The sequence below is a fragment of the Gymnoscopelus microlampas genome (assembly GCF_963454915.1).
Source record: "Gymnoscopelus microlampas genome assembly, chromosome: 12".
NCBI lineage: Eukaryota > Metazoa > Chordata > Actinopteri > Myctophiformes > Myctophidae > Gymnoscopelus > Gymnoscopelus microlampas.
Window position 1 is genome coordinate 29,595,489 of NC_139949.1, and position 17,957 is coordinate 29,613,445.

Genomic DNA, 17,957 nt, shown 5'->3' on the forward strand with positions numbered 1-17,957 from the left:
TATGCTGCGCCTGTGGCCATGTGCAACCTGTTAGTGACTGGGCCTCAGGTGTGACCAGCAATATAAAGTTTATTGACAACCACAATCACAGTCTCTCTCATACAATCGAAAGGGAGGTTTCTTTGATTGAGAGGTGATCAGCTGTGTTGGTCACTCACAGCTGCTCCTAGTTTGTCTCTTGCACTCTCTGCAAGCCCCCCCACCCCCCACGCACACACTCATCTGTTCTCTCTCTCTATCAGCGATTTGGCAGCTGTCGTTGCTCTGTTGTAACTGACTGGCATGGTGCATGAATTAGAGTGCTTTAGGAAGGAAATAAACAACAGAAATAGAAAGAGAGGAAAGAGACACCTGTGAAACCTTCCCATCGCCATGCACAGCGATCTTCTACAGGATTAATACCAAAGCCAAAATAATTGCATTTTGACGACACTCCAAGTGTGAACCAAGAATAGAATGATGACCCAATAATATAATAATATCATATCCTGTGCGTGTGTGTGTGTGTGTGTGTGTGTGTGTGTGTGTGTGTGTGTGTGTGTGTGTGTGTGTGTGTGTGTGTGTGTGTGTGTGTGTGTGTGTGCGCGCGCGCGCACGCCTCTCTCTCCCTCTCTCTTTCTCTCTGCTTTTTTTTGTAGGGCATATCTCTGAGGAAGGCAGTTGTTAGATGATGATTGGCACTCTGTACCCCCCCCCCCAACCTCTCTCTTTCCCTTCCTGTCCCTAAACCAAGCCAATCAGATCAGAGCCAATTAGCAACAAGCATACCACCAACGAGGTGTCACCAGGCCGAAGCAGTGAATCCTCTTAAATCCAAAATTCCCTTTCAAGTGTCATATCTTTCTTAAAGTTGCTATGTGGGATTAATTTGAACGAATAAATCCTTATTTTCACCATCTGTATAGTACATACAGTAATAACACTGCCATGTTTGCCATGGTTGGAGAGAGCGTCTCTCCAGAGGAAGATGGCATGCAGAAATCCCAGATCAGAGCTTTAATTCCACCTGATATTGCAGCGTGGGTTGCAATATCTGTTACAGTATTGAGGGGAAGAATGGTCCGACGCACTGATCCGAAAATAGGTCTGTCCTTTTCAGTTGCCACAACAGTGTCATGCCAGTTGCAACGAGGGTCTTTGTGATATTCTGTCTTGGCACTGCAGGCAGAAGGCTGATCTCAGATCAATAGTCTGTGCAGCAGCCTGCTGCTTGTTTCTGCTCTGACTGACATCAACAGATCAATTAGGCACACGCACGCATGCACGCACACAACCATGTCCCCTAGTCAAACACACACATAATCCTATGTCACCCAGGCAAGGTCAAAGATAGCACTGCTGCATGGGCTCTGATTTGTTTTGTGTACGTTTTGAAGAAGGTTTGTGTGTGTTAATGTACCCTATGTGCACATGTGTACGCATGTGTCTATGTAAGCTTATTTTTGCACACTAGTGGTCTAAACAACAATTGGCAACACACACAGACACACACTCTATCGTGTTCCCCTGTCATTTCACTCAGAGCTTGTCATTAAGTAAGCTGCTCCTGTACTTATGGCAGGAAAATGGCAGGAAAGAAAAACTCCTCGCCTTGCACTAAAATGGCCCTGTTGGATCCCAGCACAGTCATAGACAAGCCACCAGTATCCCCACAAAATATGACAAGCTGTTCCATGCCGTCGCTTGGATTAGCAGTCCGGAACCTCGCTATGTGTGTGCTTATTTGACTGTCTGCTGAATCGAATACAGCTATTTCCTTTTCTGCATACTTACTTGACACTGCATACCATTTACATCTGCCTTCAATATGTGCTGTTAGACCAATTATTACATAATCGCCTGATCGCCTAAATGACATTTATTTTGCATAATCGTCATAATCGTTTCCATGTTGAAAAAGTTTCATAATTTTTAAATAGTGGAAATAGCAGACCTACAAGCTCACAAGGTGCCATTTGTAGATTGTCTATTTCTTTTTACAATTTAGAAAATATAAAGTTATTTATATGTCAGATTGTCAGTCATTTCTTTGTATATTTAAGTTTATTGTCATATCTGCCCTGTGCAACTTATGATAGATAGATAAGTAGAATTAAACTTCGGTGTGACTGTGCCCTTAGGAACAAAATTCAAAAGTCCATAACCGCACAATGATATGCTAAGCCAACATTGACTTAATTATTCAGGTACGTTTGGTAATGTTTTCCTGACTGGAGAAAATGTAAACAAATACAAACTCGAAAAATAAAGCAATTATGAGAAAACTGTTTATGTAGGACATAATATGGCCAAAAGCAGTGAATAGATAATGGCGTTATCTATTGATGAGGGTATGGTCCTTTAAGAGTAGACAACAGGATGGACCACCATAGAAGAAACAGTGAGGAGGCATGGCTAGCGGCTTTCATCACACCTGAATTTGAGAAATATATATGTGATTATAACTTACTGCAGAACGTGGCAAAGCTCTGAGGCTTCTATAGAAGTTAACCACTGAATTCCTCGGAAACAGACTAGCGCTGTGGGGGTATTTCCCAGGCTGCATGTGGCATTTATCAAACAGCGGTCAGTATAATGGTAATCCAACACTGGTGAAGCCTGTATGGGTGGATTTTTGGACGAGTTTGCCAGTGATCAGAAATGTGAGGAATGTGGTGATGTTTGGGGCGCCACATGTACTTTCAGTCTGGGTTTTGAAGGGGAATACAGGAGGGAGATGTGTGATGTATGAGAACGTGTGGGTTGAGGCATATTGGTCGAGTACGGTGTCCAATTCAGCCCAAAGTTATGTGTCACACCCTCCTCAGGCAGTCCCATTAATCATTAGGCCAAGCCGAAGAACAAGATCTAGGTGTTGCTTCCCCCGACCATCCCTTCCAAGGCTACTGATTCCACAATACACACACATGATGTCATTGGTTGGTAATGACTGAGAATTCTGAGTCCTTTATCCATTCAATTGACCAACAGCAGCTAGATCTTAGATAACCTTATGCAAAACATTTAATCTCAAACTGTATAGTCAATATTTTTCTCTTTCTTCCTCACTGTTGCATTGTGACGCTGTCAGCTAAATTATTTGATAAGAATGTGGTATGATGAGCTCTAACAGTAAACAATGAAAAATAAATCTTTCAGTAGCTTGTGCTTCTGTGTTGATAATTTATTTAAGCCAGAGAGCAGCCTTTGATTTATTGCTATCATAAATATAACACACCCAAACCACTAAAGACATTGAAACTAATTTGTAGTCAACGGCTTTACTCAACATTAATTTACAGTTACTCTGAGGCTACAGTATATCTTCCACTTGCCTGATTGCATTGTAATAATGGCACACTCACATAGTGATATTCTCTCAAGAATAACAAAATGTGAGGCCCGGATTGCTGGCCTAGTGGTCCGGGCAGCTAAGCTCAATGTAGCTTGACAGCGTGTTGTGGGTTCGAGTCCTGACCTTTGTTGCGTGTCTCTCTCTTTCCCTCTTTCCTTTCAATCTTCACTGAAAAACTATCAATAAAGGCAGAAAAAGCCGAAAACAAAATAAATAAATAAAGAATACAAATATTTGAAAGGTAATGTATTAAACTTTTTTTATGAATAATATAATTTCTAATGCTACTGACATGATAGAATGTTTACATATAGATCCATCTTTCAATTATTTCAATCACATGCAAAACGCTTAATTTGAAAAACAGAAAACCACAACCTGGGAATTGCGTCAGCTTTTCCAGGTGTTATGTATGTTGGCTCTCAAGATGGTAATTTGCACGTCTAAAGTAGAATAATTAGGCTATAATTATTTTGGAATTAGGGTCCTCCACTTTACCCATTACAGATTACTTGAAAAAATGTACCCCGTTGTTTTAACACACCATGTTGATGCTTCATTTGATGATGAATGAAAAATACATATAAGAATAAGTACAATAACAGTAATGATCAACGGTAGCCTTCTCAAAGCACCATTAGAGAGTGGATATTATTTCAAATATGTTACATAGCCTACTACTTCCCTTCCTGGAAATGAGACTGTCTGTGACGGATAAATTACTGGGAAAAAACACAGAGATTGTTATAGTGCCTCTGTCTCTAGGTGCCTTTGAAATGGACCATACCTTTATATAATTAAATGTCAACATCGACATTTGAATGTACATTTGTGTTGGAATGAGGATTCCAGGTGTTATGATTTGAAGCAATCTAAAGTCATTATGTGAAGTTACACTTGTCCAGAGATAGTGTAGTCAAAAACGTATCGGCAGTATTGACAAGTCACCATGAGACTAGGTGACAGACAGAAATGTCTGCAAATATGTTCACTGAAGTGACAGAGAGAGCAGCATTGAAACATGATCTGCCTGAGAGTCTGTACAAACATCTGACAGTGGCATGTTCGAAAGGCAGAGTACTACAGTCCTGCGAAAGATTCACTGAGTTTCTGTCAGAGGAAACCGCAACTAATGACTAAGTTTGATCATCAATCACACTGTGAAATTAATTTGATTTGGTTGATTAAAACAGCGCAACACAATGTTCTATGTAACCTCTGTAACCAGAACCACAGATAATATTAAGCCCGATTTGTGCTTCGGTGACAAAAATAACAATATTTAATCTTTTCAAGTGATTTCAATTGTTTGTTTGTTTTTCCATTTAAATCAGTCGGCACTTTTTCTCCAAAGCATAAATCAGATGGTATGGGGCAACAATCCAGAGAGTTTCCGTGATGTGTTTGAGTGTGTGAAAAGCATTACTCATACAGTTGACTCGCCGTAACACCGCCCCGGTGGCAGATAACCTTGGTGGTGACAGGAAGGGCAGAGACACAAAGGTAGACTACAGAGTTAACAGAAACTCAATTGGGGAAGTTGTATTTATGGAAGCTAAATGTTTGCGCAGTGATGAGCACTGACACACAGGCACACACCTCACGCACAGCGAGCAGGTCAAAGTGACACCGCACGGATCTGCAAATGGCACTCTGTGACAACGCCTAGCCCGCAGGCATGCACAGACATGCAGTTAGGACGCGGTTCTCCTGTTCCTTTAATACAGCCCAGTCTGGCAGCTGAGAGACATTTTGAATTCCTCAGACTGCGGTCCCCTGCTTGTGCCGTCTGCGCGACTGTCAGGTTTCACAGCTGCACGGCCCATACAACACCGATCTATGTGTGCACGTCCGTTTCTCCGTGTCGGCCTGCATATGCAGGGCGAAGTGGTGTAAAAAGTACTGTTTTTTTTTTACTGAAGTAGAAGTATTAATACTGCAATATAGAAATACCCTGTTACAAGTAAAAGTCCAGAATTAAAAATACTTCAGTAAGTAAGTACAAAAGTATTGGCATCAAAATGTACTTAAAGTACCAAAAGTAAAAGTACTCATTATGCAGAATGTCCCATTTCACAAGTTCAAAATGTTTTAAAAAATCTTTTGAAAATAGCAGATCTACAAGCTGAGCTTGTATCTTTGTATTGTATTGTGAGCTTGTATACTGTATGTGAGCTTGATCTGTTGTAAGCTTGTAGATCTGCTATTTTCAAATGGCCAAAATATATATAGGTCTGAAGTGGTTAGTGTGTTTTGTAATAATAATCTAAATCAAAAAGTAACAAGTAACTAAAGTTTTCATATAATTGTAGTGGAGTAAATATTTTCCTCTGAGATGTAGTGGAGTAGAAGTAAAAGTATTGAAAATGGGAAATACTCCAGTACAGTAAAAAATCCTCAAAAGTGTACTTAAGTACAGGACTTAAGTAAATGTACTTAGTTACTTTACACTACTGCAATGTATTTTAGTCCCTCTAAACACCTTCACGTCCAACCACTGTTCACATCCTTCACGCTCAGTCAAACAGTGGAGAAGAAGAGATAAATGTGTTGTTAATTCAATCTGTGCCAGCCTGGCTGTCCACACACCTCTTCTTGATGAAGTTTTGTGGGGGGAAAAAAAGATCAAAACAGGCTGTGCATCTGGTGTTGTACAATCAAACTCAAAGGCAAGTGTGCAGGTGCTCCGCTTAGTGGAAACTACTGTTTCATAGGGAAATGTATCTCTACAGATTCAGTGAATATCAATCACACAGACGCACGCACACCAGGAGTGAGTCATCACAAGAAGCATTGTACCGCAGACCGACCAAAGCGAAAGCTTGACGCCGTGTTTCTATTGACCGAGGGAGGAGGGGAAGGTATGGGTTGCGGCGAGGCACCTGAGAGGTTCTGTCTACAGAGACAGATTTTGTGGCTCATGGACACAATTTTGTACTTCTCACAGACTGTGGGCCAATGTGAGCCATAGCTTGCTGTATACAGTATTCATTTAACATGGCAGCCTTATGAATGCCCTGTTAAGTGGTCAGATGGGTGGCCTGCGAACACTTTCGAGCGGTCCAAAAAAGGTTGGGAACCACAGATGGAAATGCATCTTGTTGTGTTTTACTGAAGGTCATGTTCAATGCGTTAGGCCTACATTAAACACTTTTACATTCAGTGTATGGGTAGTGGCCTGTAAGAATTTAATTAAGTAAGGTATTGTGTTGTGGAAGTGTGTTATGGAGTGTCATCATCTCTGTCAGACTATAAGGTAACTAGCAGACGCATATGACTCACCTGTCATACATATCTGTCTGTCACATACACAACATCACCGAGACTACTGTATACAGCAGGGATTTAAACTGTAGTCAAAAATAGATGCGTTCAGACTCTTGACACATCCATTGTTCTTTCATGGAATGTGCCAGAAATATGATAATTGATGACATTTACACTGTGAAAGATTATGAGAAAATATGCCCAGCACCTCAGTAAGGTAAGGTATATAAGAACATTACCTCAAACAGAATACAGTTTGACAATAATGAACAAGAGAAAAAACAAAAGTACACAGAGAATGCAAGGGTTCATCTGAGACGTTGAGGTTGCCTTTGGCATCTCTACCTCCACAAAGAGAATGATGTAATGGTTAATTCATCAGAAAAAGTACAAGACTTTCTTCTTCCAGGCTGAACTCAAAGGCAGCTGTCTCCGCAGTGAGACACAGCCTTTTAATGGTGCAAACAACTCTGCAAGGTTACATCAAGTCCTCCTTTATATTCATGACATGACTTTGTGCTGCAACATAATAATCAAGCCCCAAATGCCCTTGTCATTTATTAATGGGCCATTCTGATTGCTGTCATGATGTCTTTAGTACAGCAGAATGCGTACAGAGTCACTATTTACCCTCTTGTCTGTTAGCAAGGACACAGCTTAATGGACAAAACAATGTATCTGACAGTACCATTTAAAAGGTAGTCTGTGTTTGTTAAGCTAATAGAAATGTATATAAGTCTCACGATAAAGCCAGGCCACCTGGCTGAGTAGATGGAGCAGCTATTGTTTTCAGCAGAGGTTGAAGTGTTGAGTCACTTCCCTCACCCCCCATATACCATATACAGTATGTATGCACATACATGTATACAGGGGCGGCCTTAATGATCTGGGGGCCCGTTTCAAGAGCTCATATGGGGGCCCCATATGCACCCCCCCAAAAAAAATGTGTGGACTGAAGTTGGTTTGCTTCCACAATCCATAATGATGCATTTTCGAACTAAATTAATTAGGCTATCTGCACTTCCACCATGGACAGACAGCTAAAACAACTCACTCACATGATTCACTTGAGCTGAGCCCTGATTCAATCAGATCTACATCATCTTCTTGTATGAAATTCTTGGACGTCGGCCAGCCACAGGCGGGCCCCGGACTGGGATGCGAGTAAAAAAATATATTTAAAAAAAAAAATCCATAATGATGCATTTTCGAACTAAATTAATTAGGCTATCTGCACTTCCACCATGGACAGACAGCTAAAACAACTCACTCACATGATTCACTTGAGCTGAGCCCTGATTCAATCAGATCTACATCATCTTCTTGTATGAAATTCTTGGACGTCGGCCAGCCACAGGCGGGCCCCGGACTGGGATGCGAGTAAAAAAATATATTTAAAAAAAAAAAAAAAAAAAAAATTTTTTTTTTTTTTTGGGGGCCCCCTGAGGTTGGGGGCCCGTTTCAATTGAAACGGGTGAAACATAGGAAAGGCCGCCACTCAGTATAGCCTAATTAATTTAGTTCGAAAATGCATCATTATGGATTGTGGAAGCAAACCAACTTCAGTCCACACATTTTTTTTTTTGTGGGGGTGCATATGGGGCCCCCATATGAGCTCTTGAAACGGGCCCCCAGATCATTAAGGCCGCCCCTGCCGCCACTGCATGTATATGTACTATATATACACGTGTGTGTGTGTGTGTGTGTGTGTGTGTGTGTGTGTGTGTGTGTGTGTGTGTGTGTGTGTGTGTGTGTGTGTGTGTGTGTGCGCGCGCACACACACACACACACACACACACACACACACACACACACACACACACGTACATATTACATACACATACTATATGGTATGGTGTTGCGTTGTCTACCACCATCATACTGCACTTTACGTATTGCTAGTACCACTACAAATGATATACTCTACTGTATGTGCAGTAGTACAGGAAGTCTAGCTGTGTCACATCTCTATGTCAAATGTTCTATTTGTTTAAGGCAAACAGTGGTGTTGGACACAGAGATAAGCTCCTAGGAGGACACATCACAGTGCATGTTGCTTCTGCACCACAGGAAATGTGGGCTGAGCAAACTGTGATGTTTCTCAGCCTGCCATGTTTAGAATGTCGGTCACCAGCTGACTTACGCAGTAGTCAAAGCTGACCATTGTCCAATAAATTAGCCCATCAAAAACATTTCCTCCCCTCTGGCCTGCAGCATAAACATCCACAAAGTAAATCTATGGTACAAAGGATCTCCAGTGCAGACATCAACTTAGTGTTGATCTTTGGGTTTTCCTGCTGCATTTGTGTTATATATATGCACTTTATTTATGGCAGATTATCACTTTGGTTTTGGATCAGTGCTGAACTCCATTAGGTTTGTGAAGGTCAAATCGAAACTTTAATTTTAACTGTAATAAATATGTTTATGAATAGATTTATTATCATTTATATTGTTTATCAGAAAAGTAAGTTGCACAAGGGGGTAATGTTTGGGCTTGGGCCTGTTTGTTTCTGCTTGACATAATCTTTGATCCTTGGGACAAGCTTGAAAGGTCTTTATCTAATAGCCATCAGAATGAGTGAAATTGGAACAGTGGTCTCATTTTAAAGATCCTCTTTGGACTGACATGGTATTTCCCTTACGCTGCAAATTCAGTAGTTATGGTGTACATCTTTCATAGTTAATAAAACTACCTAACATGTATGTCAGTATGTGCCTATTATATAAATAACGCTACACCCAAACAAATTCCTGTGCATCAGGTTAATGAAAAATTAAAAAAAATCTGATTTGCTGTAGCCTACTATTAATAAATATCTTTTAAATTATTAATTTATTAAATTATCTTAAAATGATTTATTTATTTCGCTCTTATTTCTTAAGAAATGTTTTTTTTTTTGTCACTTTGATGAAATGTATTTTTAAAAACACTAAATTGAGATCAAGGGACATTATGTGGAATTTATATAGCTCTATGTCATATAATGTATGGAAATGAACACATCTGTAGAGTAAATTCTCGCTCAGATGAGTGAGTTGGGAAATGACCAGGCCCTGATTCAGTGGAAGGGTGTGTCTCTGTTTGGTAAAAAGAAACAAGCAAATCTACTGCCTGGTGACTCAATGACAGCAATCCATCATCATCATCATACTCAAAGCATCTCCAAGCATCCACTTAGCAGCTGGTAGTCACAGCGCACCTGACACTCCAGTATGCAGGGCTGGGCTGCTGAATGCTGAATCTTGTGTGAATACGCTCATTTCATTGTATGTACCTATTCTACAGATCGTTCTCAGAATTCAATTCAATTCAATTCAACATTTTTCAAAACAGTATATTAGTCAGTGTTAACTGTCACAAGGATGATTTATCGAAATAGTGTAGGCTATGTATTTACTTATGTACGACAGTATGGCTTGGTTTATAAAACAGCTACTATTTCTGTGACTGTTGTTTTTGGTAATTGTCAAATAGCAGTGAAATCTTGATCCACCCAAAGTAATGAATAACATGATGTGACTCATGCATCTCACTCATGCATGCAACTGTATGCAGTCATACCCGTATTTGGGATACTGTATACAAGTTGAATATTTTGTCTAGCATCAAATCAACAGACACATTGTGAGGCACTGACTTCATTCCCATGTGCTCATGTTGCAAAGAGGCGATAATGAGGAAAATGCCAGGAAAATAAGATCGATCATTTCGATATCACAATATAACAAGGCACGACCTGCTGACACTGTGGCACTGTGTGATGACTTAAAATAGGCTAGTTAATGATGTGAGGACGTGGCTTTTAGACAAGCTGCTAAACTGTAGATGTCAGCTCTGTGACACTAATGATGTCTGCCCCCTGGCTTTTAAAGCCCACGTGGGCCAGCTGGTGGTAGTTGATTGTGGAACCTCTCCCCTGTCTTATCTACAGTATGCACTGCATGATACCCTGCTGTGTGCGCACACAATTGTGCATGTCTGCATTGTGTGTGTGTGTGTGTGTGTGTGTGTGTGTGTGTGTGTGTGTGTGTGTGTGTGTGTGTGTGTGTGTGTGTGTGTGTGTGTGTGTGTGTGTGTGTGTGTGTGTGTGCGTGCGTGCGTGCGTGCGTGCGTGCGTGCGTGCGTGCGTGCGTGCGTGCGTGCGTGCGTGCGTGCGTGCGTGCGTGCGTGCGTGCGTGCGTGCGTGCGTGCGTGCGTGCGTGCGTGCGTGCGTGTGTGCGTGCGTGCGTGCGCGTGTGTTTGAGTCCAATATTTTTTCTCAGCAGTGTGAAGGCTGCTGGGTGGATCAGTAAAGGTCTTTAGGATGCTGCATCAGCACAGATCAGTCTTCAGTCACATAATGCTGTGCAGCAGAGGCAGCCACGTTATATCGTCGCTGTCAGGCGGAAACCTTGTATTGTATGTCCAAAATCATTACTTTTCAGGAGATGGATGAAAGAACCTGGTGTATCCAATGGATACTGTGTAGTTAGTTGTCAAACGCTCTTGTAAATACTTTTCATTGGTTGAATAATAAATATTGAGAAAAAAAGACCACTTTCAACCTGGCATCTCTATTTTGGGCATGTCATTAAAAGCGGGGGGAAAATCTATCTATAAGCAAAATCTAAATCTAACAACCGTTGCAATCATTTTTGCTACTTTAGCATGACACTGTCATACTAATTACAAAGAATAAAATGGGACATTCATTTATCGGGGGGAAAAAACAAAAACAAAGATAAAAAGAGGAAATACTGTATGGGTATACAAGGTTTCTGCTACTAATGATCACGCTTGCAAAGACAGTGTGAAGAAGGGAGAGCCTTGCAATGAGCAAGAAGAAGGGCATTTCTATAGTGTGAATACCCACATACACACATTATTTTTTCCTGCTCTTTGAAGCTTCTATTCTTGACTTTTGTTCATATGGTTCCTTTTGAGCTTACTTGTTGTATAACAAATCATCTACCCAGGGCTGGGAAAGTTACTCTCAATTAATGCACTACAGATTATCTGCTCAAAGTTGCAATCATCTGGATTCTTGCCACACAGGAATGTAAATGTAATTACTTTCATTATGTTTCAATTATTCTAAAATGAAATGGGCAATTTATTCCACTTTACAGACTGGCAGTTGAACGGTTCACTTTAATATTGTACAATCCCAGTTAAGTGTAATTGCAAATTTGATAACATTTCAGATAAGCAAATAGCCTTTTCCCTCTAACCACGTCTTACATTATACAATTACCACCAGAATGGTGAAGTGGTTGGCTGCTTTAGCATTCACGATGCTGGCTGGCCCCAGGGGTCATTGGTTTGTTTCTTACACGCGTGACAGAGATGCTCTATACCCCCTATGTTACATAACATGTCTCTTTCTTCTCTGTCCATCCACCCTCCTTTCCTCTCCTTCGCACTTAACCCAGCTGGAAATATGTTTATGCTGATGATGTGTCAAAAACAGCCTCCCTAGCTTTCCTTAACTGCTGCTGTCAACATTCTTGCCCTTATTCTGCAAAGCATTAAACTGAATAGCATTCAAAATTCAAGGCTGTTTGAGTTCGTTCTCATACATTTCAGTTTAAGGTCCTGAGAATGAGGTGCTTTTGTTTGGTCAGATAGGAAACATGCACACTGGCACCTGTGTTTCTTTCAATTGCTATGAAGTTCAATTCTGAGCATTAATTTATGAGGTAAGGTGACAATACACATGTGCCAATTTATGAAAAAAAGAAAAGAAAAAGAATGTCCTGCTTCTGGGATATAATTTATCCCCTCTTGTGGACACATTCCCACATTTTTACAAAAGTGACACGATCAGTGTGTCCAATAGGCCTTCAGCATCATCAGTATTTAATATTCCTCCTCCATGTAATGTACTTTCGCTATGGGAAAAAATATAATAGAGCGCTTATTGGTAGGAGTTGAACGGAGGTGTCCTTTGGCAGTCCTTCACTGCAGCTCTGGCTGGCTGCTATCAAATGGCTGATCAAGACACGTCTTAGCTCAATAAGTCAAATTACAGCTAAAGAAAGATTCTATTGACTATATTCACATGAGACCATTTTCTTTTACATCATATTTAAGTACATATAATGTACCTACCAAAGTGTGACATGTGAATATGGTCTGTTTGGAATTCAAGGCTGTCCTTACAAATATAGCAATGCAAACCACACCATTACTAATGTCATGGGGCGGCAGTGGATCAGGAAGTACTGTAGAGTGGCCATCTGGAAACTGGAAGGTCTCCAGTTCAATCCCTGGCTCCTAATGGCTTCGCATAGAAGTGTCCTTGAGCAAGGCTTGCATGGCTGCCTCCACCATTGGTGGGTGAATGTAACGCACAATGCAAAGTGCCTTGGATAAAGGTGCAATAGAGGTGCAGACCATTTATCCATTAATGATGATAATAACAACAACAATAAAAAGAATAAGGTTATGCCACCTGTCATTTATATGCTTTGTCCTTCTCTTTTGTCTTCTACAGTGTTCATATGCAGCTTCATGGTGGCAGCTCCCATCTTTGGTTACCTGGGAGACCGCTTCAACAGAAAGGTTATCCTGAGCTGTGGCATTTTCTTCTGGTCCATCATCACGCTGTCCAGTTCCTTCATCAGCAAAGAGGTATGCCTACACCTCCTCTCAGAGGAGTGTGTCCTACAGGGGTTCCCAAACTTTTCAGCTCAATACCCTTCCCTGGACCCAAACTTACAGAAATACATTATGAATTAACCATTTAAGCCCTAATGACTATTCCAAAAATAGTGAAAATAGCCCATCTACAACACGTGTTGTGAGCTTGTAGATCTGCTATTTTAACTATTTCTTTATACATTGTTTTTATCCCACGATTTTTCACCCAGTGCCAATTGTCTAAGTGCTCCTGGGCCCTACACTCCCCCCGCCAGCCAATGTTTAACTATTTATATTCATATATTAACTATTTTAACTATTTCTTAGAGGTTTTTTCTCTTTTTTTACATTTATCGAATTTGTAATTCTTTATTTATTTATTTATTTTTTAATAAAAAACAATCTGAAATAATCTTTTGAAAAATTCCCAACTCTGTGTTTGGGAACCCCTGTCCAGCGGTGATGTGGGCGTCAATGAAATGAGACGCCCACATCACCTTTGTGGACGCTGTCTTCATGTCTCTGTCTTTCTCTCTCTGGCTGTCTGCCAATCAGCTAATGAAGGCACATTCCTTAGCTGTCTCAATTACAATGAATCAGAATACATTATGAGGCTGCTGCTCTTTGACAAGCCGATATAGATTTGATATCTCTAAAAGCCCATGTGTGTGGTGGTGGGTGGTGTCACAGGCATTGAGAAGCAGTATTATTCTTATTGGGGGTGGTGAATCCCGCAGAGAATTACCATCTCTTTAACAGGCTTTAGACATGAGTGTGTGTGCTCATGTGTGTGTGCGTGTGCGTGTGTGTGTGTGTGTGTGTGTGTGTGTGTGTGTGTGTGTGTGTGTGTGTGTGTGTGTGTGCATGCTCGCTTGTGTGCCCGTGCACATACTGGAGGCAGAGCCTGTTCCTCCATTTAGAGAAGAAGTCATAATAAAATGGACCAGCTTATGGTCAATTTGTTGTCAGAGGAATGCACAGTATATGACAATGAACGCCAAGCCAATCCAGTATATTCAGCACATGGCACATGAATTCCCACAGTGTTTCATCTCCACATGCAGTCTGTCCCCTACAGTGGGATAGACTGACAGTTCACAGATGCAGACCGGTGGCCCCAGAAGGACATGCGTTGACTAAATCCCCTGTGGAAATCTCCACATGAAGGCAAGATGGCTGCCTTTTGCCTAAGGGGGAAAACATTCAGGTTGCTTCTGCCGTCCTAGTTAAGTTGACAGGAAAGGCCCAGATGCCCCGCTGTCTCCCTCTGCCAAATGACACAAAGGCCAAGGTTGATGAGGTCATGAGGAGACATCTTCAGACCCACCATGGTTTGCCTTCATCTTGCGTCCATCTCTAGAAATGACCCTGAGTCTTTCAATCTGACGAGATGACAGTGGATTTCTCTTACGCAACAGCTTGACAGCGTAATTACCATAAGATGTCCAATGAAAAATTAATAACCACTTACAGCTGAAGCGTATTATCATGTATCACTCGAGGGCATTAGAGATGGCTTGCAGTCAAATTGTTATTTACGTCTTATATAACAGGACGCTGTTTGGCCAATGTGTTGTGCTGAAGTTAAATTATTGCTGTTTTACTCTTCTCAGTGTTCCTCGATTATCCAATTACAGTGTTACTCATAAACAGGCCACTTCAAGATAATCTGAGAATAGGCCGGTCATTTCCTCTTTATCTAACTCTCAGTGACCAGTGGGAGTCTGCTGTGAATTTCCTTAACTGTCCCTAGCTGAGAACCAAAAAGAAAAATGTATTGGTGTGTAGCACATTATGCTTCAATATGCACATATGCTTGCCGCTTTTTGTCACAACTTCATCTTTATTTATACTTTAATCCCAGTGTAAGGGGGACTCATTTTATTCAGTTTCCCCTCATAAATATGAACTAATGCTGCTACTTGCCTGCACAGTGTAGGATATAGTTTTAATTCTAGAGGTTCGGCCCTCACACCTACAGTACGTTGCACCGCCAATCCGACCGATATGTCTGAGTCATAGTGTCGGGGAGTTGTCAGAGTACCCCTTGGACTTGTCTGTCTGTGTCTCTTTTGTGCCCATATATGGACATCTCTGTATCTGTCAGTCCTTGTCCCTTTTATGCCCATATATGGAGATCCCTGATGTCATCAGTATATGCCCATATATTGGCATTCCCATATATGGGCATATCGGTTGGATCGGCAGTTCTGGACAACTGGATATCTATATGCCTATATATGGACATATCGGTCTGATAGGCGGTTCTGGACAACCGCTTATCCGAACTACTTGGCGGTGGGCACCACACGCCCTTGAATCCTTGCCCGCCGAGTTTGAAGACAGTCGGTCCCATATATGCACATGGGCTTAGTGGTCGGATCTCTGGCTCTGGACAACCCGATCTCCATACAGTATTATGCCTATATACAGTATGGGAGTATCGGGTTTGATTATGGTTATGTCTGAGTCATAGTGACATGCCTATATATGGGCATATCAGGTTTGTTTATGGTTATATCTGAATCAGAGTGATGTGGCCATGGTCCGCCCGCCCTGCCATTAGCCATTGAATTAATATCTCCTTTATATTTATAATGATGATTAGCATTATTATTTAACTATTATTATTTAACCACTAGCAGCCTTATTCTGGGCATGTCATTAGAGGCCAACATTCAGAAAAAATAGCAGATCTACAAGCTGTGATCTTGTAGATCAGCTATTTTCAGCAAATTGATTTGGTGTAGAGGGAAAAAAGGAGGGGGCCAAGTACAGACCCCTGTGGGACCCCGGTCAACTTAATATATAGGGTTTAAGTGGTTAAATACTTTCACAATTCAAGCCCACTCACAGTAACCTTTGCTGTAGCACCACACTCCAGTGAAACCATGCCATGGATTCAGGACATCTGTTAACCTTTAATCATCATATCTCAAATCCAACTTTTGAACTTCTGAGCTTTCCTTGGAGTCAAAGAAATATCTTTATTGGATTAAGATGGAGATTGCTGGCACTAAAATAAAACAATTTTGGATTTGGATTTTGCCATTTCATACCATGTGTCATTTCTTAAATCCTTTGGTCCTTTCTTCTAAATATCACAATAGATTTAAGTTTTGGGATACTTCCACGTAACTTCTTCACTCTTTAAAACAATCCATATGTGAAATGTTGGTTGTGTCTGTTGTTGAGCTTTTTGATTTACTGAGACCTCTTTTCCAATTTCTAAAGTGCCAAGTTCTTTTTATGTCCATTCCCTGGCTTCAGTGCAGCTATATTTCATGGTGTTGTTGTCTGTGCTACTGGCCCATCATAACCTAGGGGAGTCCATGGTCTGGTGACCACACAGAAAAACAGCTAGCATCAAGATTCCACCAAACGATGGGCCATCTATAGAGAAGAAAATAGACATGCCATAATTCTTTCAAGGCAACAGACAAACATGAAGCTACAATCACAGTTGTAAGTCAATCATAAACACACAGTAGCAGATATAATCTGAAACCAGTGGCTGGAGAAAACAGTTTAGTGCAGCTGTAAACACATATCTTTGAAAACCAGCATGGGCGACTACCACACCACAGGCAGTGTCAGGAGTTAGTCTCCCCAGAGTCACATCAGGGCTGGGCTGGGCTGGGCTGGACTGGGCTGGGCTGGGCTAGGGTGGTGTGTATGTGTGCGTGTGCGTGTGCGTGTGCGTGTGCGTGTGAGCTTGCGTGTGAGTGTGTGTGCATGTGTGCGTGTCTGTTTGTATATGACCTCCTGTGACAGCTGATAGCTGAGGTTAGCCAAAGAGTCACTGTCATAGTGTCGCTCTGCACTGTCAAATCATCAGTGTTAATTTAACTCTGAGAGTATACAATTAACCAAACGGACCCGTAGGTGTTTTTGGATCATTGTACACTCTCTGAGTTACAAATGGATAAATTAACACTGTATTGTACTGTATATAAAATGTGCACATTTTCTCAACTATCATTGTTCATACTATACCTGAACAAGACCACAATGGGTAGTGTAACATTAAGACATAGTTTAATAGCTTTCATGAGGTGATAATATAATAGCCTTTGTGGCCCAAATTGTGGAATATTGACTCAGTTTACTGTAGAGAAGAAATTCTGAATTTCCTCAGATTTTTTTTTGTTATGAAAAGTAATTAGTCATTAAAATATTGTATCTCCGTTGATGAAGACTATATTCATTCCTGGTTTTGATGCCTTTTGTTAAAATGTGAACCCTAGCGTCCGTATTCTGGGCATGTCATAATAAGACAACATTCGTCACCTGACCCACAAATATGTACAGATATGTCATTAGGATACAGTTACAAAAATGTGCAGGAGGGGCGAGATCTGCTCGCGACCGTGACCAAAATGTGTAGTACAAGACATCATGTTATGTAAAAATGCCACTAAGTAGTAATATACTGTATTAAGTGAGCCAAATGTTTAAATTCTGTTACCAGAGGATATGAATGCGTGGTCAGTTCTCTGTACACAACAAAGACAACCAAACTAGTGTTTTATAGGAAAGAGTGAAATTGTGAATGAGTGCCAGCGGTCTGCCCTCATGTCTCTGCTCACTATAAAACAACTCACACAGACACAGGTTATGGCCTATATTTTACTGACATGTTGTGTTTCTAATATAAACTCCATTGTCATCCATTTGTTGGACCAGTAAAACCCCTCTGAAACCATTCACTGGAACGTCCAAGAGAAACAG

The 17,957-nt window shown here is 41.0% G+C and overlaps 1 protein-coding gene across 1 annotated transcript in view; it reads left to right on the forward strand.

The window, feature by feature from the left end:
- spns2 (SPNS lysolipid transporter 2, sphingosine-1-phosphate) overlaps nt 1–17,957 on the forward strand; it is a 72,391-nt gene that overhangs the window by 25,561 nt on the left and 28,873 nt on the right. Inside the window, exon 3 of the mRNA XM_084073389.1 lies at nt 13,081–13,217. Within this exon, the coding sequence (XP_083929515.1) occupies nt 13,081–13,217 (137 nt within the window). The remainder of the gene's footprint in view (nt 1–13,080; nt 13,218–17,957) is intronic.